The following is a 22,889-nucleotide window of genomic DNA, read 5'->3' on the forward strand; positions in this document are numbered from 1 at the left end:
TTATCACTCTCTTCCTCCCTTCCTGCTCTTGCTCTGTGTCTTTTTCTGGAATCGCCTGTCGGTAATGTCAACAGAGATTTCACGGCACAGTGCCGGTGCATCAGCCGGGCTCACATTTCCCCTACCTGTGATTTACATCAGAGAAGAGGCTCATGGGGGATTTTCCATGCCAGCGAAGGGAGGGGAGCTGTGACGGTGATGGTGATGGTGGAGGTGGTGGTGCGGGAGGGTGAGTGGGAGGGGGTGGTGGTTAGTACCCTAGGGCCTGACGCAGTAAGGGGACTCTAACAATGGTGGCATAGACCGCCCAGCTGAGAGATGCTTTTACTGCAAAGAGAACCTGCATGACTGCATTCAGGCCCTGCTCCTTAAATGTCACCATCCTCCTTACACAGCACACACGTCTGAGTCTCACTGAGTTATTTTGCAGCATTTTTGGAGATAGGAGCAGAGGCATTTGTGCCTGTCAGCCTGCATGTTTGTTTGCATGTGTAGAATGTACTAGTATTTTTTGAAGGCTTGAATTGTTGTCTTTATATTATGTTTTATCCACACACACACACACACACACACACACACACACACACACACACACACACACACACACACACACACAAGCAGGTCAGTGGTTTTGTGATTTTAATTCATATTCGGTCATGGTAAAAAACTAAAACACAAACACAAGGCAGATGATCAAAAATCAAGGGTATTAAAGATGTCTTCCTCCTAAAGGGTTTGTAAATTCAATTTAAAAAAAAAAAAAAAGTATGCATGGTCTTGCTCTTATGACACCTGCGGCATTATCAGCAGAGACATCCTTGACTACACATCTTGTTCTCCAGATGTTTGTTTGGTACGGACCCAAACAAATGTCACATCATCGTGACTTTAATATTTTTATCAGTGAAAATGAGAACTGTGATGCAAAAATTATCATTCCCCCCTAAGTCGTGAATTGCAATCACAGTATCTGTCAAAATAATCGAAAAATTACTTTCTGAGCACTTTCTGCACCCCTAACCTAATTTATGAAAAAAAAAAAAAAAGATGATCTGAAGATTTTCTAGCTTACTTGTAATTAGGCTGCATGTCTCTCCAGAGACAATGTCCCTTTAGTTGCAAAATTGCGTTTGATTTCATCTTTTGTTTTTTTTACATAAAACAAATGACATCATACAGAAACACTGCCCCTGTTTATGTGGATAACCCACAGAACATTGACACATAAATCCAAATCTGCATTGTACAACTTTGTATTGTAATTTGGGTGAACCACCCCTTTAAGACAGGGTGACTTTGAGATAAATGTTGTCTTTTATTGATCATATACAGAAAACACTTCACAGAAAGATATATCTGTGATTACATTTTAAATTCAGACGTGTGTTGTGTCTGAGTGTTTCACGTGTTCAACCGACAGAGGTGGACACAGTTAAGTGAAAAGTGTAATGATGGTTCATGACCAGAGCTAATGAGTCGGGACACATCATTGGCACGACATGCCATTTGTCTCCCGTAATAAGACATGAGAGCTCGCAGACATTTGAAGGAAGTCAGCATCGCAAAACGACTCCTTTCTGGAAAGACACACAGGAAGCTTGCCAGGAAGGCTGTTTTTTTTATTATTTCTGAGTCAGTGTGTGTGTGTGTTTGCCTGGATGAGTGTGTGCACACTTGCCTCGCTTACCAGCTTGTGTGTGTGATAGCTATGTGTGTGCATCCTTGCTAAAATGTGTGAAAAAGCAGGCTTTAGTGTGTGTTGTGTGTCAGCGTCTGCGTGTTTGTGCATGTGTGTCCCTGTACAAATGCCCCCTCCCTATTATAGCTGACTAGTAGATGGATGCTGGCTGTCACACCTGCCTGACTTTGTTCCTGCCAGATGCGATGGGGTCACAGGGAAAGCGCCCAAACACTCATCAATCTCAACCATTGTCCAACATTCTTTCGGCTCCGGCAGCAGCTTCCAATATCCATTTAGTCGCTCCAGATGCTGGCAAAAATGCTTACATACACAGAAAAGGGGTGGCCAAACCTATTGACCTGCTCGGTCGGCACGGGTGGATTAAAAAACAAAGGACGTCACAGGATCAGGAATCATCTCTGAGAGCCTGTGATGAATAAAAGTTTAACTTTGCCCACGCTCTGCGAGGTCGTCATCATCATTAGGCTGGCAGTAATAGAAATTGAATTTGGTGTGTTCCCAAACGCTGCTGTCAAGCGTGATGCTGTGAGCAAGTGCCAGTGTACTCACGGCAACCTGAGGACTTTTCATTTAATAACAACAAAGCCAAATGGACGAGCTTGGGAAACACTTTGGGAGGAGCGGAGGGTAAACTGGAAGGTCTAAAGGCATAAAACAGCAACCAATCGCACAACGTTGCCAACCAGTTCCAGGCGAATTTTGGAAGGCAGCGAGAATAGCTGTGCTAAAGGGGTTTGTCTGCATATCCAAAAGTGGAATAATGTGTATCGTTTTGGTCACAAACACGGCGTTTTGCCTTTGTGAACGCACCAAACTCAATTACATTTGAAATACACTCCTGGCCTTATACTGGCGCCATGCAGGGAAGCCAGAAAAGTAATTTCCATCATTCTGGCTCGTGCAGAGTTTTGCAGTTCCCTTGATAGGAAGCAGCACTTGAGTAGCCAATCCGCTAAAATGCGAGGGAGGGAAATTGAGATAGAAAATATAAACCTGACAAATAAATTTCCTCCTGCTGGAGTTTTTTTTTTCTGGCTACCCCTCCCAACAAAAAAAAAATGTTTTTGATGAGTTTTAGTGTGAAATATTGATGGCAAAATATGAAACAGCAGCCAGAAACAGAGGGAAACTTTCCACCGAGCAAACACAAGCTTCTGTAATGTCTTTAAGCAGGGAAAATCATTCAAGTTGTGTTTATAGTTTGTTGGTCAGGCGCTATTGCTGTGGGTCACACTGTCGTATTCCAGAAAGATGTTTTCATGCAGCAGCACATCACTTTTTTTGACGTGGCGTATTTACTCAGGGTGCTAAAACACTCTACGAGCAGTAATGGTGTGAAAATACAGCTCTCTCTCCGCGCTCTGCCTGCTCCTCTCTTCTTCCTCTCAGCAGTGCTTCTCTTCATGTCTTTTCTACATTTTCACTTCTCAGCTCTTTCTCTCCCTCTTTAATTCTCCCTCTCCTCCCTCGGGCCTCCTGAGGGTTGGGAAATAATGTACACAAACATAACAGGCAAACGGGATAAGCACTCATGTTGTTTACGGGAGGAAAGAGGAAAATGGGGGAGAGGGAAAAAAAGAGGAGGAAGAAATCATCACAGCGTGCGTTTGCATTCCTGCACCCCCTTTAATTGTGCAGAAATCAGAAAGTTGTGAGAATTCCCCGCAGTATGCAGATGCACTTTGATGCTGTCACTCACACGGTGTGGGGCTTTTGATTAGGTCTTGTCTGTGCACCGGAGGCTCGTGACCACACTTGGCAGGCAGGAGCCATTAAAATCCCAGCAACTCTGGCTCCCCCCTCAGTCTCCCTGTGTCTCTTTGTCTTTCGCCCTCTCCCAACTGGGTCACCCACGGCGAGAGACTCGAAACTGACGGTAACGCAATTAATGGCAGCTCTTATAAGGCAGGAAGGGAGATTAACTAAATACATTTACTGGGTTCGAGTATTTCTACTACTCCACCATATTTGACATATAAATATTGTAGTTGTTTTGTTTGTATGTTTTTTTTTCACAAATGGAAAGTCTAAAACACATTATACGGTTATGAAATGTGAAAGTATGATGCACTGTTACAGATTAAACTACTCAACACTATGTAAAACTCTTATGAGCCACCTCACCAACTGCAACATTAAAATGATACTTACACATTAATGTATCAATAATGATATTACAATTTCATATAATGTGTATATATATATATATATATACATTATATGATGAATATGATGAATGTATACATATATATATATATATATATATATATATATATATATATATATATATATATATATATATATATATATATATATATATATATATATATATATATATATATATATATATAGTGTGTGTGTGTGTGTGTGTGTATACATAATTTGTATGTATAGCGTATATGTATATATCAGTGGTGGATAGAGTACTGAAAATCTGTACTAATCTGTATGATTACATTAGTAAAATATTGCTCAGATACAAGTCAAACTAATGGTATTAAAATAATACTGAAATAAAAGTACAAAGCATTCTTCTCAAACACTACTCAGAGTATTAGTTACTTGTTAACATCTGATGCATTATCAACAGCAGCCATTCAGTCAGAGGGCTTTCTGTTCCTCCACAGCTTCACTCTAAATGACTCCCTCTGTAAACCTGGGCCTGCTGCACAGTCTGTGGTTTTGTCCATATGTCAGGTTTTCACTGGCCCATTTGTGATCAGATAACCTTATTGGCTACAAAAATGCAAATGAAAGGTTAAGATATTAATTCAAATTGTACTCAGTACTCAATTATGATTTTAAAGTAATTAAGTAGATAACATGGTATAATGCAAACTTAAGAACGAGTACAATTACAGACTGAAAAAATTAAAACAACACTCTGAAAAGGACAATTCGGACAATAATAAAAATATTATCACTTTTAACAAACAATGAGATGCTTTATAAATAATTTATTAGGGAAGTGCAAAGTTTAAAAACAACAGTTGCAACTCTATAATGGTTATCTAAATAATGTTTATAGATGAATACCCAAGCTTTATTAACCATTTACAAAGTATTATAAACATCAGTTTCAACTTTACACTAAATGGTTGCTTTAATCAGTGGTTTGTTAACAGTAAAATAACTATTGACTAAAGTTAAATTAAATCTAAATTAACAATTTATTAGAGAGGGTTATTATAGTGCTACTCTGACTCTCTCACTGGGGATCTCTTAAAATGATCACCCACTGCAATATTTAAATGATAAACATTAATGCATCATTAATAATATTCCAATGACATATATACTACATAATACAGCCCTCTGAAAGGGATGATTCTCAATAGAAAGTACTTTCACTTTTTGTTCACTAAGTTCACTTGCTTAACTGACAGTACTTCTGCAAATGTAGATAAACATAATTCTGAAAAAGAAGAAATATCTTGACACTAGTCGTGCTGCTGTTACTAAGGTGAAGGATGTGAGAACTTCCTCCACTACAAACAGATGCCCCCTCTGTTCCTGCTCTCATTATATTATATTTAGACTTCTTCTTCTTCATAAAAAGAAAACAGGTTCTCTTTGCTAATGCAGCTACATGCCATTGCTCAGGTGAGCCTACTCACTGAGCTTGCTGTTTACATCATCTAAAGCATGATAGGAACCGAGGCTGTAACAATAAAATAAAACAGATAAATCGTAAATAGTCATAAGAAAAGTAAACAAAAGGTGCTACAGGAATTATGATTGCATGTTTTATGATTACATATTTTGACAGTAGTGGGGCTCAGAATGTCCTCTTCGTGTGGTTGTAACATCTCTGGTACAGACGCACTCTGTTCTGTCACAATATTTGTTGTGTGCCTAAAATCTGTGGAGAAAACACAGTGGCTGTGGTGTCTCTGTACCTGTGAATGTGTGTGTGAATCCTTATGAGACACAGTGACTGTGTGGATCCGTCAATATTTAGGAATGGTCTTGCAGAAGCTGAATGTTCTACCCATTCACAGTATGTGTCACTTCTAGCTTTCCATTTCCTAATTTCTTCTTTCTCTTCTTTCAAGTTATTCTATTGTTGTTATTCTCGACAACTGCCATTACAAGTGACCTTATATAGCAGTGACTCTGCCACAGGCCTGTACAATAGGAGTGTAAAAAGCAGGCCAGGGTTCAGCAGGTTAAAAAAATGTTTGTGCACTTGTGCGGTCGAACATTTGGAGAGCGACAGCATGTGCGAAGCAAAGATACAGCGTCCAAGTGCGACAGACAGACAGCGAACCAGAGACAGAGTGACACTTACAGAGGGGATGACACTTCCACTCTGCCGCCCACTCCTCTGCACGACCACACTTCCTCTCTGCCTTGCCGAGTCCCGGGGACATCTTCCATGCACGCTGGGTGTCACCGCAGACGGATGACTAGCTTCAGCAGCACCATACCATTTCCCCTTCTCACACTAAACTGTCACACCTCCCCCCCCTCCTACTCCTCCTCTTCCTCGCCTTCCCGGCCTGCCGGGCCTTACTGTTTCTTGGCCCGGACTGAGATTCACACACACACACACACATAGGCAACAAGGAAGGCACACACATGTTCATGCACGCCTCTCTCTTTCTCTCCGTGATTTACACTCAGTGGGAAACAGTCACAATCGTCCCACTAACCGGCTCCGGAGCCTCTTCTGCGAGGATAAGTGAGTAAGTCCACACAGTCACAGCGATCTTACCACACAGCCCGTATGGCTCCAAACAACAGCAGACTTTAGTCGTCGCTGTTGGATGTACATTTTTTTGATAAATGATAACAGAACACTTTTTAGCATAAAATCCACCAACGCTTCCTAAACTTCCTGCTCGTTTTACAAACTGCACTCTTGACCTCACGACTGTTACAACTATTTTTGAAGCAAAAATGGCAGATGATTTGAAGAGCGATGGCTGCTGTGAATGAGCAGCAGCAAGACATTACGTCCTGTGTGCACACACGCCCTTGAGCTGTGTGCCCAAGCAGCTCCCACTACCAGTAATTATTGTTAGGACAGTTGCAACCACTGCCAGGAAATTATCATAAGCAGCCTATTGCTGTTTCCTCTGCCTTCCAATGATTGGAGAGAAAAAAAACAAAATCGAGCATAAAACAAATGCTACCCCCAAGACAGCACACAACAAACAGAATATTCAAGAGAGGAGAAAACTACGGGAAGGGATAAAAATGTCTCGCCCGGAGAATTCAAGATTCGCCCATATGAATGCAGCACTCCCTTCCAAATCAAAATTTGCCACCGATTCGCTCTCGTTTAGATTTCTGGAGGGGACGCTGGCTTGTTTGTGTCCCCTGTCAGAGTCTGGAGGGTTCTGAAATTAAGCCTGTGACAAAACATGCACAGTTACTGTACTGGAAAGAGGGGCTGTAGCAGCACTGCAGAGCACCATTTATTCTTATCAATACGTTCGCATTAGAGTTCATTTGCAAACCCGCATTAACGCCTCTGGTAAAATCTACCCCTCCACTGTCTCTCCTTTTGAATCTCATAAATCTCAGAGCATCCCTTCCTCCTCCAGCGTCGTTGCGGAGAGCCACACTTTTCAATTTCTGGAGTGAGAAAAGGACAGGGGGTAAAAAGCCTCTTCCAGTATTACATCTTTTCTACTTTATTACCAGTCTTCTGGGAAAATTGGGGCAGCTTTGCAGGCTGGCTATCTGTTTACATTTTCTTTACAAGACTTTATTGGAATTATAATTGTGTTCTACGGTGCCTTCTTTTGGTGCCTTGCTCTGTTTAAAGGTCCTGTGGACCTGGGGAGATGAAGAAAAATGGACCCCTTCTGAGGGATTCGATTACAGAGGAAGAAAATGCAGCTGCACTCTGGCCCTTTTTTCTTTTCCCCTCTCTGTTTTCCTCCAGGTGCCAATCTCTCGGGAATGCTCGATATTAGAGCCGGAATGGTGCTGGAGCAAACACAACAGGATCAACGCATGGGGAAATGATCTCTCTCTGCAATTAAGGAGGAAAGAGACAAAAGGAAATGTAACTGTTTGAATTACATAAGGAAATTCAAGAGGCTGACCACTGATGCTGCTGGAGTGATATTAATTGCTTTATTGACTCTGGTCACAGTGGGTGTTTTTTTTTTTTCCCTTCTTCTTCTTTTTTTTTATTCTCAAGGTTAGCAGAGGTCACGGTGCTGAAGTGCTGCATCTTTTTGCTTGCTTTGATGTTGCCTTAAAGTTAAAATAGTGCCGTGCTGAAGTCTGGCCTTAAGCATATAAAATACATCAAATGTATTTATTGAATCCAGTCTTTGATTTATAATTCAACAGAGGGATTCTTGTGTTGAATCACAGGCGTTACTTAAAACACGATGTCCATCTAAATACACTGATAACAGCCAGTCATCATATACTGTACTGTGAGTGCAGTCAGTGCTGCTGCTTTAATATTATCATCAACTTTGAGATTCATTTGTTTGCAAAATATTTTACAAGGCCTGAGTTTCACTGTGTTAGGAGATGGGGGGGGCAAAAAAGCTTTGTCACTGGTCATGACACAATGTGACATGCAGGTTACATAAACGCAGCATAAATATTTCCTCATAATTGCTGATATCCCTGCAGCTCGACTACATCGCGTAGTGCAGTGGAGTGAATTTGTATCCTTAATAATGTTTGGAATTAATTAAAATGCAAAGCCACAAGCCCAGAGTGCAACCACAGGTGGCGGGGGAGAGAGCGCAGTTGAGAACAGCCGCGAGGATCGCAGGCCTCCATAACTCATGTCCATTTAACTGATGATTTCTAATGTTATTATTGTTATTCTTATTATTTTTTTGCAACCATTTCATTCAGATGAGTTTGCCATTTTATACAAAAATTTCCTGTGTAATATCATTCTATCAATAAGTAATTACTTGCTGGGCAAATTGCTGTGCAAAATGTTCATCGGAGGGGAGAAGATCCATATCAATTGTTCATTTGCATAATGCAAATGAATCCACAGAGAGGAAAAAACAACTTTGCTGCCATCGCTGACAGTTGGATACTAGCACTGCTGCTGGATGAGCATAAGTGCCTTTACTACAGAGCAGCACAAAGGTCTACAGTGTTTTGCTGTGAGGAGTCCAAAGCAAATTTTTTGTGGGGGGGGGGGGGGTTGCTTTTGTTTTTGTTCTTGTTCAGTTTTTCTTTTTTTAAGGATACAATTTTAGCTGGCAGCAGAAAAAATGCAACCAATATTTGACAAGTGGAGCGGGGGTTTGTGAGCAGTTGTCCATTTGTTGGAGCTCAGGCATTAGCGGAGGATGAGCTACGCGCCACTCCATTAGGCTTTCCCCTGATAGAGTAACACCATTTTAGCCCCCCTGTTTACTTAATATGCAGGATCCAGCCCCGTCTATTTGCTTCTAATCAACTGATAAGACGAAAGGCCTTTTCTAAGGCCCCTGGAGGATGAGAACGAAACTCCTAATGGTCATTAGTAGCAATTATGCTCCATAACTGGCACACCCCTCTCTGCTTTTGCTGCGTTGGCTGCCCAGGATCCGATGTGGTGGCGGGGGACCCTGAATGCAGCTCCTGAGTGTTTTTCACGTTAAACATTCACCAGTTGAAGCTGACCACAGCTCATATTTGATGATGGATGAGTTTCCTGTCTGACTGTTTGCTGCAATCGGGATGAGTTGCTATTTGCGTTCACATGTACACGTGTGTATATGTGTGTGTTTGCTACATCTGAAAGCATGGTCACAGTGAGTCAATTGCTGTATGACTCAAACAGAATGTCTGCTCTCCTCCTCTGTGAATGCATCATTAACACAGCACTCTGACTTTACTGTAATTGTGGCGTTGTCAAAGGCATCTTGAGGACACTACATGGAGCTACAGTGTGTCCATCCCAGCACGCAGCAGCACCTCCCAATTAGCCAACTCAGCTCCTTTGCTAAAGGATTCAGGAGACTTGTGATTTTTATGCAAAACCACCTAGATCAAACGGCCTCTGCCCTAATCCCCGGAGTCGAACCTGGGGAGTGTGATCCTTATCGACAAACTCTGAGCTGCTGCAGAGTAGGATCCCATTACATATGCACAGAGACCTTTTTGACATGCATTTTCCCTCCACGCCAGTGATGCAATGAAGGCAAGAATCCCGCTCCTATTTCTGCATTGTAAATGTTAGCACACATATTGTGTGCACAGATCCTGCACCTGATCCGAATTCTACCTTGATCTGATGTGGTATTTGTCAAAGTATTACAGCGCAGTCTGCTCAGTTAAATCCCTCCATCCTATTTTCATCTGCGTGTTGGACTGGATATGATCCATTTATGAATCCCCTGAGATCATTTCTAAGAAGCTTTCTAGGTAAGTTATGATGTTATGAATATTTGGATTATTGTTGAGCTAAACTGGCACATAAGTAGAAGCAGCATCCTTTGTCTTTATCAGGAGCGAGTGAACACCGGCATGTACTTTGCGAGAGTACTGTAGGATTCAGCTGTGTAAACAGGTCAACAGAAGAGCCTCACACACACAGCGAGCACTCAGTGGTGACGAGGAAGGCCATTGTTAGAAAACTAATAAAGAGGCAGTGTGTTGCTGCGCTGCGGTAATTACACATCCCAGGATATCAGCGCAGTATTTATAAAAACACTGGGCACCAACAAAGAAGAAAAAGGTCATCAAGACAGATATGACATTAGCATTTTGACTGCACACTCAATGTGTGGACACATGAGTGCACACACAGACGCGTGTGTGTGTATTTGTGTGTGTGTGTGTGTGTGTGTGTGCACAGGTACACAGACAAACCGAAAAGATAATGTCATGTTTTCTTATCTGGCTACTCAATGGGACACATAGACAATGTGTGTTTGTGTTTGCATGTGCATCTGTGTTTATGTGCCTGCATGCTACTGTGTGCAGAAAGAGACACTGATAAACATGCCACATCTTGGCAAGTGGTGATCCAAGCAGGCACCGGCTTCTGTAAACACTGGGAGTGCTGCACAGATTGAGATGGAGGGAAATGAGGACCTGTGTGACGGCCTTCATCCAGATGGAGGCTACAGTGGTTCTGGGGTTGGCCCAGGTCATTTCCCCCCGATGACAAACCATTCAAAGATCTGTGAAGCCATTAAAATATTGCTGCCTCACCACAGCTGCTCCTTGTCTTCATCAGCTAACAGCAGCAAACGCGGCTTCATGACGCAGATAAAGCGGAGAAAGTAACATAAAATGGCACCGTGCCATTTGGCAGAGCGCTCCTCTTCTTAGAGGCGAGCAGAGTCATCTCATGAGACTCAGAGGGGGTTTCCCTCCCAGACACATCTCTGCGTTTTTTGTGAAACTTAAACTATCTATGCACTTCTTGTTTTCACTGCTCAGCACCCAAAGAGAATTTCCTCAAAGCATAATATTGTTGACAGTATTATATTTTTGGTTTTCCAGCATTTCAGTGCATTACACAAATGGCATTCCTAATTGCACAAGTGACTAACAAATCAAGCTTTTATTTTGTCATTTGGCAGCTTTTACTTTTTATTTAAATATACTGCAAAAACATACCCAAAATATTATTAATAAAGGGCAGCACAGTGGTGCTATGTGATCTTTGCATGATCCCCCTGTGTCCGCCCACAGACATGCAGGTTATCTGGTGAACCGGAAATTCTAAATAGCCTGTAGGTGTGAATGTGAGTGTGAATTTGTGTCAGCCCTGTGATAGTGGGGCAGGCTGTGAGGGTGTACCCTGTCTCTTGCCCAGTGCATGCTGGGATAGGTGCCAGCCCCCCTGACACCATGCAAGAGCAGCAGTATAAGCTCAGAAAAGGAATGGCTCTGTACTGATGCCCTTACATATTATTATTGAAATATCTGAAGATGAAGTGGGATTAAAATCAGCACTTACTGTTTATGTTCTGTTTGTTTTGACTTGTGCACTTAAGCCCATCACTAAGAGAAAATGCATTTTCAGAAAGAGGACATTTAAGTATAATTAATTCTTCTGCAGTTACAGTGACCTTTGTAACAGTGTTCTCCAGTGGGTGTGATTTTTTAGTTCTGGCTGACAACGTTGCATTTTAAAAATCAAGCAATAAAAATAATTTGTCATATCACTTCCACACAGACAGTTAACTGAAACTGTGATCCACTGCTCCTTCCCATCTGTAATCTAAGCACTCTGTATGTTACTCCATGTAAACGCCACATAATAAACAATGTGCTGAGGTTTCAGGACTATTCTTTGTTGTGAATTTTAACTGTTTGGTCATTTTTCATCACCACAACTAGACCCATGAAAAAGAATCAGTAAACATGACGCAAACCTCTTCCTTTGCGTGTTATGGGATAAACACAGCACCCTCTAGTGGAAACTAGCATCATCAGTCCTCATCAGAAAAACAACCATAAAGATTGACTGTACAAGTATAGTTGGGTGGCGACTTCTAGTGGTCTTAGTGATTATTACGGCAGCAAAGGAGGAAATCAGGTGTAATTGTATAAAGAGTGACAGTCTGCACAGAGAACACTTTGGTGTCTAGTGTGAACCAAAAGTCAACAATGAGATATTTTCACTTGATATTGCAATTTTTGTTGCTTTATCTAACCAAACCGCAACTGTGTGACGAAGGTTCAGTATGCCTGTCACGGTCACGCAATGTCTTTTTGGGAGTCACTGTCAATCAATCCATTCAGGTATGAGGAAGTCTTGCTTCTACTTTCTATTGCAAGCTAGTTAGCCTAGCTGGCTAGCTTCTGTTTTTCTGAGTGGAACACAAACATTACATACAAAACGTCCTTCAAAATGTTAAATGTTGTGAAAGAAAGGACAGCTTAAATTGTTAACGTCACATAACCAAAGAGTATGCCTCACTATGATGTTCCCCAGTCAGTTAGCAGTTCATCTCTTGCTAGCGGAATTGCTAGATGTACAATAATTATCATATTAGTACAATAAATGTCCCTCTTGAACAATGTATGATTAGTCATGGCAAATAATAATAGCACATAATATACAATAATCTGGGCATATAAACAGTGGTGCTGTCTTGTAATTTAATCTTGTATTAATAGGCTGTTGTCGAACATTTGGTCTTATGGCCGTCCCCTCCACTCAACATTACTACAGCTTAAATACGAAAACTATGTGTTCAGACTTGTAGTCGTGTTGAAAATGTGTTTAAATACGTGTTCTGAAAAATTACACATTATGAATCGTGTAGAATAATTTTAATGACAGTCCAAAACTACAATTAATATTTCCCATCTGGCAAAGCTGCTTGCTAGCTCTCAAATGTCAGTTCACTGCTGCTATGGGAGCTTTGAGCTTGGGCCAGATTTCCACACAAATCAATTTATAGAAATAATTTTATCCTAGTTTAGTTTTATAAAGTGAAATAAATGCAGAATAGCTGCAGTATCGCCGGAGATGACATTTTCTTAGACAAAAAGAGGAAAGAACTCAGACTTCAGCGTCACTTTAAGCTCAAAGGATGATATTCTCGTTCACGGGCGGCAGGGTTCGTAAGCAATCAACAGTCTACACAACCCGACTACATTCAAACACTTTGATAACTTAACTAAATGTTCGCACTTCTCTGACATTACACCAGTCCAGTCTTTCATCAAACTCATCTGCGATGATGTTACACTAATTGGATGTTCTATTATTCATAACAACAGAAGTTTTTCTTGGAACTCTGCCTTTCATTAAAACACAATAGAGAAGAGCGGGTGTTAGCAAAGATTTGTTCAGATTTCATCACCTACACCATCGGTGCATGTCCAATCCACGAGCACAACAACAGGCAGTTGTGGCTAGGATAAAGGCAATTAGCCAGACTTCGATAACAGACGGCCTCTACCCCCTAAAAGCTTTTCACATGTTTCTGGCATCCTCTATTCGGTGTCCCTTAACACCTCATTTCGTTGCCATCAAGAGAGGGGAGAGCAGCTGAGAGAGGCAACGTAACATGCTGTGTCCCTTGTTGTGCACGCAGCGCTGGCAGACAACACACATACACCAGGATTCTTTGAGAACTATTTCAACATCCTGCACGCTCGGCCCTGATTCCCATTAAGCATTTATGATTCATCTGGATTTTATATTATAACGTTTTGAATTTTTCATGCATGTACCCCCCCTCCCCTTCACTTCCCACCCCCTTTTTCTGATCCGACTGGAAAAAAAAAGAAGAATTAATCAAACACAGGAGGAGGAAAGATCCAAAGTGTCACTTTCACACACACAAAGAAGCGTGTGTCTCCATCACCAGCCACCTGCCTGTGATACCCAGGGTATTTTTTCTTGAAGTCAGTTCATTTATAAGGCTCAGGCTAGATGTATCGCATGCACCTCGGAGACACAAACACAAGGCAGAGGCATTATTAGACGCATACAGGTGTCTTCGCAGGTAGAGTGTGAGAATAAAGTATGGGGTGTGTGTGGGTGCTGCCCTTTTACGTTCCCGCCTCCCCTCCCTTGGCTATTATTTCAGCTACCTTTTTGTTCTTTCTGCAGAAGGGATCATTAAACCGAAATAATTCATTTGTGAGAAAGGTCAAAGCCACAGTCTGTTGGCAGCCAGATACCAGAGTTAGGAGTGCTTGCATTGAGAGGGAGAGGAGAGGAAAAGGACGGATCCATTGATTCTTCTTGTGTGTGTTTTTTATTGTCAACTCTGTGATTGAGGTGCGCAACCCTCTGCCTCCCGCTCGGCAGTGATAATAATCATCATCTTTAATACCTGTTATAGGTGAAGACACAGATCTTCAAGTAAATGTCACATCCACTGTTTACTGTGGCCGCTTTGTTGTCATAATGTTGTGTGAGGAAGCTAGAGAGGAGCCAGGGAAGGACTGAGGAGGCAAAGTAAGGAGGCGGAGGAAGAGGGTTGAGGACTGTCATCTTTTAAGTGCCAGAAATAGGCACTCGCTCCACCCACTGATCCAAAACTCCCTCCCCATTGTCTCTCCTGCTCCAGCCCACATGTGCTCCCAGCTAACCATGAAGCCAAATGCACATCCAGTCGCACAATAACAACATCCATTCTTAATAAGATTACTCCGGCAGTCCCAGTTTGGCTGATGGGACGTGTATGGGAGCAGAGGCGCGGGGATAAGCCGCCTGCAGCTGCCTGCAGCATTTCACATACGCTGGGCTCTATCCATAGGAGAGGAGCTGCCTGGGGAGATGAGCCAAACATTGAGCCCACAAGAGCACACTGGCACGGGGAGCAGGAATCTTTTGCTGCTTGTGCTACTGCTACTGCTGCTGCTGCTGCTGCGGCTGTGGCTTATACCCACAACTGCTATGTCAGAGGCAAGGGCCAATTAGCAGGTTTCAGATAATCATAATCTTTTGATTTGAATAATCAGATTTGAATAATTGTAACCTCATTTACTGCTACTGATGCTTGGCCAGTGTTTTGACTGGGAAAACATGGTCCAGATTCATAAGTAAGCAGTGTCCAACACCAAGCTCTTTAAATTTGCCTTAATTTAGTTGTCTGTCGCCGCCTGCTTAAGAAACGATTATGCACGGGCCTGTGTTTTGTCTGAGAAACCAACAATCCTTTAAATGTCAGCACAAGACAAAGGCCAAGATGCTTAAGCCTGCTAAATTGCAATTGCACCTCTTGATGCTTTGAGAGATATAATCCAAACAAAGCAAAAAATCCCCCATGTTGAAAAAGAAACTAGACTAATTTAGCCAAAGCAGCACACGAGCCAAGCGTTTGAGGTGAACTGCTTTAATTCCTATAAATTAGTTAGAGCAAAGTTCAAGGCAGAGTGCCCAGATGATTTAGCCTGCTAAGCGCTCCACCTCCGCACAGCCAGCCCAGGCCAAGCTCGGTGAGCCAGGGAGTGTGAGGGAGGCGGGAGGAGATGAGAGAAGAGGGGAAGGATCGCAGTTTAAAGTGGGCGAGTTGGACTTAATGAGAGGAGAGGGCTTTTTTCTGGATTTTGCACTGGAAGAGTTTGACACCGTTGACTGACAAACACTGACACGGGAGCTGGCTAATCACAGCAGCGCCGTCCAAGGTGAAACCATAAAGGGGCCATTTGCTGTGAATTAGCACGGATGTAGAAGCTCGGGAAAGTGGCCCCCACGTGAGCCGCTCACTGTACGACATGGCTTTAATCACGCTGAGCCACAGATGTGAGTGATAGCAACAAGCTTGTTATTTTGCTCAGGGACTCTGAAGCTGTGTGAATGGATGTGCTTTCCTGTTAAATTATAATTGCAGCTGATGCATGCACACAGGAGAGCTTCCAGGGATCACGGACGGGACGTGTCATGTGCCTCTTTATGATACACTGAGCCGAAACATGATTTCAGCTCCCTCCCTTATGGAAATGCACCGGCAGAAAATAAACAGAAAATGACTTAATGCATGGCGGTCGCCACGTACATGCGAGAGTAAAAGAGACATTGTAAGCTGCATGTTTATATGTGTGGGTGTCTTTACAGAGACATATAGAGGGAAACAGAATGAGTGACATTTCAAAAATGACACATCTGCCAATGCTAAAACCTGAACGTTCTCTACCGCTCCTCGTTTAAATGATCGCTGACAGCCAGCTAAAATCAAAACCACTTGGCAATAACGTTTAAGATACAAGCAATGACAATATGTTTCCTGGAAAAAAGTAATAATGCCGGAGAGGACGAGGTCACTAGCAAATGTGAAACACAACGATTTCAGTCTGCAATTTCAGCTCAAAACACATATAAAGCAGTTTAGAGAGAAATCTTTCATAAATACGACTTCGCTGACAACCCAGCAAATGTTTGCAAAGACACGCCGGCTATAAAGCTTCATGGACACACTGTATTTACTGTTGCACACACAGCCCTCATGTCTAAATATACTCCATCCGAGCCTGTGTCCGCTCATCTCATTTTAGCCTGTAACACTCCCAGAATGGACTGCTGTCCGACACACACATGCACATACACATACACAGCTTGTTAATGGGAACCAGGATGACAACACAAAGCCATGGACAACCTGTCAAGCTCTTCGAGGGCAGTGCTAATGTGATCCCACAGCTCTATCAGAGCCACCGCTGGGCCCAGTGTTTTATTACAGACCGGGAGGGACAGACAGAGGGAGAGATTGGAAAGGAAGAGGGAGACTGTGACCATGGCCCATTGATATAATGGCCCCGCCGGCATTAGTGATATACTGTACAGGTGAGTCTGTGTGAAAGAGAGGAGCGTGGTAACAGAGCAGAGAGAGGAGGTAGAAGCAGAGGACAGGGGGATGTTAGCATGTTTTTTCTAAATTACACAAGAGGAGGGAATGGAGATCTGAGGGCTGTGAGACAGAGGAACTGCTGCTGCTAGACTGCAGCTCAATATGGATCTTTGTGGTGCTGCCTGAAGAGAGATTACAGAGCTGTATTCCTGGAGCTGCTGTGGGTGTGAGAAACCAAATGGGATGAAATGAAGTCCAACAAACATTGACGGGCTTTACTTCCCTGGATTTAATGACAGCTTTTTGATTCAACCCTCTCACTATGGCACTGGAACCTGTGTCTAATTTGGGCTATATTTCAGAATTTATTATATCTGAGCCAATGCTTATAATTTATGTGTCAAATTTGCCATCAATCACTGGCAATAATTCGGCTAATATTCTCGTTAACTCCCACTCTCCACGCATCAATCAAAGGCAGAGCCAGATATCCGCTCAATTGCCGGAGCCGGAGTAAATGCAGATTAAGGTTGGGGATCCCCACTAATCAGGAGCCGCATCGGCACGACTCAGTCGAGAAGAGAGATCAACCTTTGATCTGCTGTAAACCGGCAGCAACAGGGCCACGGGCAGGACAAGACAGTCTCAGGGAGCTGCATTCAGGACTCAATCTCGCCTTAGCCTTGCCTCGCTGCCTCGCATTACCAAAGCCAAACACTTGGAGAAATTTTAACAATGTCATTGTACCACACCCCACCGGCCCTGGAGGCAAGCTTACTTGGGCTCAAGAGTCACTCTCTCCATAATCACCCCATCACAGAGAGAGAGAGAGAGAGAGAGAGATGGAGGGGGGGAGAGGAGAGGGGAGCGGAGGTGGAGGTGGGGGACAGACGAGAGGCAATCCAGCCGAGCAGAAGTAGCTTGCATCAGTATTTATAGCCTGATGTCCCATATCTTGTTCTGGCAGTCCAAAGTGCAGAAAGCAACAAAAACAACAAAAAGGTCTGAGTTGAGATCTAAAAAAACATCCCAGAAAAAGATGGTTTACTCCGTCCGGATCAAGTGTAGACAGACAAGAGCGTAACTCTAATCTCAAGTATATCATAGGGAGATACATGTCGTGAAAATTTTACTCCATCAGACACATTTCCGTAAATAAATAAACATACTAGGTGCAACTGCTTTATCTGAGGAACATGATGAACCAGTGAATCCAAGCTGTGATCTCTCATCAGTTTCACCTGGACCTCCCTTTAAAGGGGAAAACAAGGAAGATGGAGCAAAACCATTTCAGACGAGCCAGAACAAGAAGCTTCTTCATTTTTAAGGAGAACGCGGCGAACATCAGTTTTATTGTAATAGAATACCACCTCTGCTTCGAGCAGCGCACCCTGCGGACCTGATACCACCGTGGCCCATCTTGTTGGGAATCCTGTCAAACAGCTTGTTTGGTAGAATGAAGCGTGTTTCTTTTTTCCCCCGGCACGCACACACACACACACACACACACACACACACACACACACACACACACACACACACACACACACACACACACACAAAGACAAAGCTTCTTTATTCTCATCCGGACATATCAGTTTTCTTTGGTGAATCGATAATCAAAGCCTTTTTCCCTTTCTGTATCACTGTCAGTCCTTACAATCTTGCAGTTCAGCCTGAATTGATGAATATTAATGGTTGATTATCAATTCTCTTTGTGCAACAACACATACAATGCTGTGGCAGATAAAAGTGTTGGACAATGGGATGAGGGATCAGTCAATTTAGCACATCTGCACTATACAATTCAGCGCAGTGGAATCCATTGTTATCAGTCCTCACGCACCATATGCTAAATGATCGCTGCGAAGTAAAGGAGTCTGGAAAAGTTACTTCTGAGGCTGTGAGATATCCTGCCGCTAACTGCCATCAATCTGCCTCATGCTACAAAGGAAACACATTCTGATTTCTCTTTGGTGCAAACACAACAATTTGTTCACTGTTTGTCTTTTGTTCTGAGGCAATATTTCGTCTTTAATGGCCTGATGTAAATGAGTTGCTTCTTTGCATGTTTGAATAATTGAAATAGCTTTGACTGAGGAGGCAAAACTTTGCTGACATCGCAGTAGGTTTGGATAGGCCTTGTGCCAAAATACAAAAAAGGCCTTCAACAAGAGTGCAACAACCAGAACTCTAATTTTACTTTAAAACCCAGGCTGCACTCTCCATTATGGCTGTAAAATGGTAAATCAAGAGCTGCTTTGCCTAAAATTACCCTCTGCTCGCCTTCCAATGGTCTACATGAGAGTCTTAACACGTTCAAGTGGATCTCCCACTCGTCGTCAACACTGAGCGAACGTCCCGTAGCTCAGTGAGCGATATGTTCAAGCCTATCTACCTTCACACTCCATTTGCCTATTTCTATTCTTAATGACGGGTTATTTCTGAACGGCCCCTGGCTCATGATGAGTAATCCTAAAATCCCTTCCAACACCGTGTTCGTTTTAAGCTACAGCCGAGCAACAAGCTTTCACAGCTGTCTCCCCTGCTTCACTTTAACAGGTACTGTATGTCTGCCTCCCCGACGCCAACGGGACTGACGGGGGCTGACGAGCGCGCCGCTCAGTGAATCACAATGTCAAGAAACGACGCGCTGAGGAAGAACAGCAAAAGGGAAGGGTGCTGTCACGCCTTGTGGCCGTCCTTCTCACTCTTCCACATCTCCGCCTCCCCGTCACCCTCCTCCCCCCGCTTCCTGCATTTATGCTAATAGTCTCTGCTGAGAGAGAACATCGAGAATGACACACGGTTAAAAATCGATGGCACAATCTCTCTGTTTCCCTCTCACAAACACTGTCTCTCACTCTGGTTGTTGGTGCAGTTGAGGGGAGCCCGGGCACACACAAAGATTGGGGGTTGCACGTATAATTAAACCTCAGAGTGCACCAGCACTACGAAACCACGGGATGGAGGGAGTCCAATCTTGGCTTGGGTTTCCTCGATAATAGGCCCACAACCACAGACAGAGGCGGCCTCACACTCAGTGGAGGGGATTGTACAAAACACACAGAGAGCTGTATGACCCATTTGAATCACACCTCCCACCCATTTGATTCATTTTTTAATTAGGCGTGAGAAACACGGAGAAAAGGGGAAGAAAAGGAGGCACAAGGACTGAGAGGGAGAAAGATTTATGGTCTTAAACCATTTCAGTGCCATCTTGGTTTAACATAGGACTTATCTTAGCTCTGCCAGGCATACTCATGAGCACTTAACCTTGCAGTGAACGCAACCCATCATCATCGCCTGAGCCGAGTTCTTTTTCACCCAGAGCTGCCCCCCCTACCCCACGCCAAAGCCTTGCATGTCCTTCAACAGGACGATGGCTATACCTGTGACTAACTTATCCTGCAGTCAGGTTTGTTGCAAAGCATTAACTGAGGCCTTGAGAGGAAGCATCCTTCACCACTTGGAGAAAAACTTGATATTGCGCCACCAATCCTCTGTTGACAAGCTCGAGAACATGTAACACTCGGGCCAGAGGCTCACAGCACTGTTTTCCAAGCAGGAGCTTATTGTGAAATACACTTCTATTATCTTCGCTTATCATTATAAAATGTTGTCTTATGGTTTTCTTTTCTGCCTTTTTTTCCCAGGTGAAATATCTATAAATATGTAACAGTCTGCCAGGTGATACGTCAAATCTTTGATGCTCAATATCTCACAGCTGAGATCTAACCTTTGAGTTCCGGGCTCACATATGGTCACCGTGGCCCCGGTGAGTGTTTGTTTGTTTCAGCATTTTGATGAGCAGCCATTGTCGAATCCAGCAGAGGCTGCCTAATTGACTCGCCTGAAAAATTAATGCATCACTTAACAGCATTTTTGTGTTCGTATGGTATCTAGCAAACACAGGTGCAAATCCCGCATGGTGGGAAATGTTTAATTGATGCAGCCATATGACAATGCTCGAGATAGAAGAATAAAACAAACAAACAAAAAAAAACAACAAGAGGAAGCACATTTAAAAGTATTTACTTGGAACACAAGTGAGTTATTTTTTCTTGTGCAAGCAAAAATGAAATCAGCTTTTTTCTTTTAGTGCTGCCAGGTGCCATGTGTGAAGGGTTGGGGGGAAACATTTCCATGCACTACAACTGTAATATGTCATAAACATGAAAGGCAGAGCCACCAATTATCAAATATTAGCCACAAAACACTGTTTGCAAAAGCTATTACTGGACAAGATCAAATATTATGCTTGATGGCCTGCATTCCTGCCCATGCCAGAGTGGCTGGGTGATATTCTGGGGAAGGGAAGCAAGCGAGCGAGTGGCTGCCAGGCTGACTCTCCCCAGGTGAGTCCCAGCAATGAGCTGTGAACAAGCTGCTTTGGCGGGGCAAGCCAGCAGCCTCCCTCTCTCCCCTGAAACCTGCCTGACACAGGCCAGGGAGCAGGTGGCCCTTAGCAGGATTAGCCTGCAGTTGTGTCCATTACAGAGCCGCGATGGAAAAAAAACGAGCATAACTAACATCCTCACCTCTTCTCCATGGTATGCACGAGTCATACACATTCGTTTGGAAGAAAAAACGAGCGTGAGTGAAAACGTGGCTCAAATTAAGAAAAAATAAAGGAAAGCTTTTTCCGTGTGACTGCTACAGTGTATCCTGGATTTCAAGGACATCCAACGTAGCAAAAAAAAATGTTGACACCATTATTTGATGTGAGTTTAATTATTTCCAAAAGCATTTCATGACATACACCCCCCCCCACACACACACACCCGCCTTGCTCTCTCTTGTCCCCATATCTCTGTTTCCCCTTGACAACCAAAACCCTCCCACTGGCCATGGGAAGGAAAAAAAATGGAGGGAGCATTCAAATGGCCGAATTAATGTTTCCACACGATAAGCGAGCTTAATATAATGCTGACAATCACAGCACTCACCCTGCCAACTAGAATTGGATCGGGTCCAGAAAATTCCTCCAGCACAAACATTTGATTCCAAACCCATCCTCTCTTGGCGCGGCTCAGTAATCTTTGTCCTTCGCCAAGACCGCTCGCCACCACTGCGGACCCACCAGTTTGTGTACTTTTGGACTGGCCTATGATAGGAGTCATGGAGACACATGGAATACAAGTAATCCACACCAGCAGCAAGGACATCCACAGATCCATGAGCATCTCCTCAGACCGCTTTGGCATCCTGTCCTTGTGTGTTTTGTTTGTCTGTTTATTTGTTTGCTGTACGAGACTCTTCTCTCACGGCCTCTCGTTTCCAGCTCCTCTATTCAGATCAGCAGCTCCGTCTTAGATAACAAGAAAAGGTTACTTGTGTCCTCTTTGAACGGTGGAGCTCGCATTCATGGTGTGATAAAGGTCACTTGCATGGCTTGGCATGCCTCCATAGCAGTTGGTGAGGGGGTGAGGGGCTCAGCTCAGCGTCCATTTGGCGTTATTCCGAGGGGGAGACCTACGAGGGAGCAATCACAGTTTGTTAGTTTGGCTTTTGGTCTTGTGAGGAGTTGTCAGGAGGCGGGGGGAGAAAGAGGAAGGCGGGGAAGGGAAAGTAGGGTCGGTTAAACATGCGAACGAATCAGATGAGACAGCGATGATGAAAAATCTGTTTTTAAGGAAAGCAAAGAGATAAAAAAAGAATAATTAAAAAAAAACAGGAAGAGAATTCTCATTTTAAGCGTAAGGAGTCAAGATGTCACTTCATCATTACAAATGATCTCTCTGTAGCAGCCAGGACCCTTTATTCCAATCTTGTTTCCATATCATCCTGCTACAATTGAACAACAAATGGCTATGTCTGTACTCTGAGGCTATTCAGCCCACCACGTCAGATTGCCTTGCTTTAATCTGTTGTTCTGGGGATTATCCTGGAAAGATTTTCAGCAATTACATGTTCCTTATGATTAATGTTTTGGCTGAAATATTGTTAGGCTATATGTTACAGCCAGATCCCTTTCAGGAGCCCTGCACGCACAG

The 22,889-nt window shown here is 43.3% G+C and overlaps 1 protein-coding gene across 2 annotated transcripts in view; it reads right to left on the reverse strand.

The window, feature by feature from the left end:
* The window catches only part of cdh8 (cadherin 8), a 99,834-nt gene extending 77,734 nt beyond the window's left edge, over positions 1–22,100 (reverse strand). For both annotated transcript variants that reach the window (XM_073464418.1, XM_073464419.1), the window contains exon 1: positions 21,843–22,100. In XM_073464418.1, the coding sequence (XP_073320519.1) occupies positions 21,843–22,100 (258 nt within the window). The remainder of the gene's footprint in view (positions 1–21,842) is intronic.
* Positions 22,101–22,889: the final 789 nt, after the last annotated feature.

Source organism: Pagrus major, chromosome 4 (assembly GCF_040436345.1).
Source record: "Pagrus major chromosome 4, Pma_NU_1.0".
Taxonomy (NCBI): domain Eukaryota; kingdom Metazoa; phylum Chordata; class Actinopteri; order Spariformes; family Sparidae; genus Pagrus; species Pagrus major.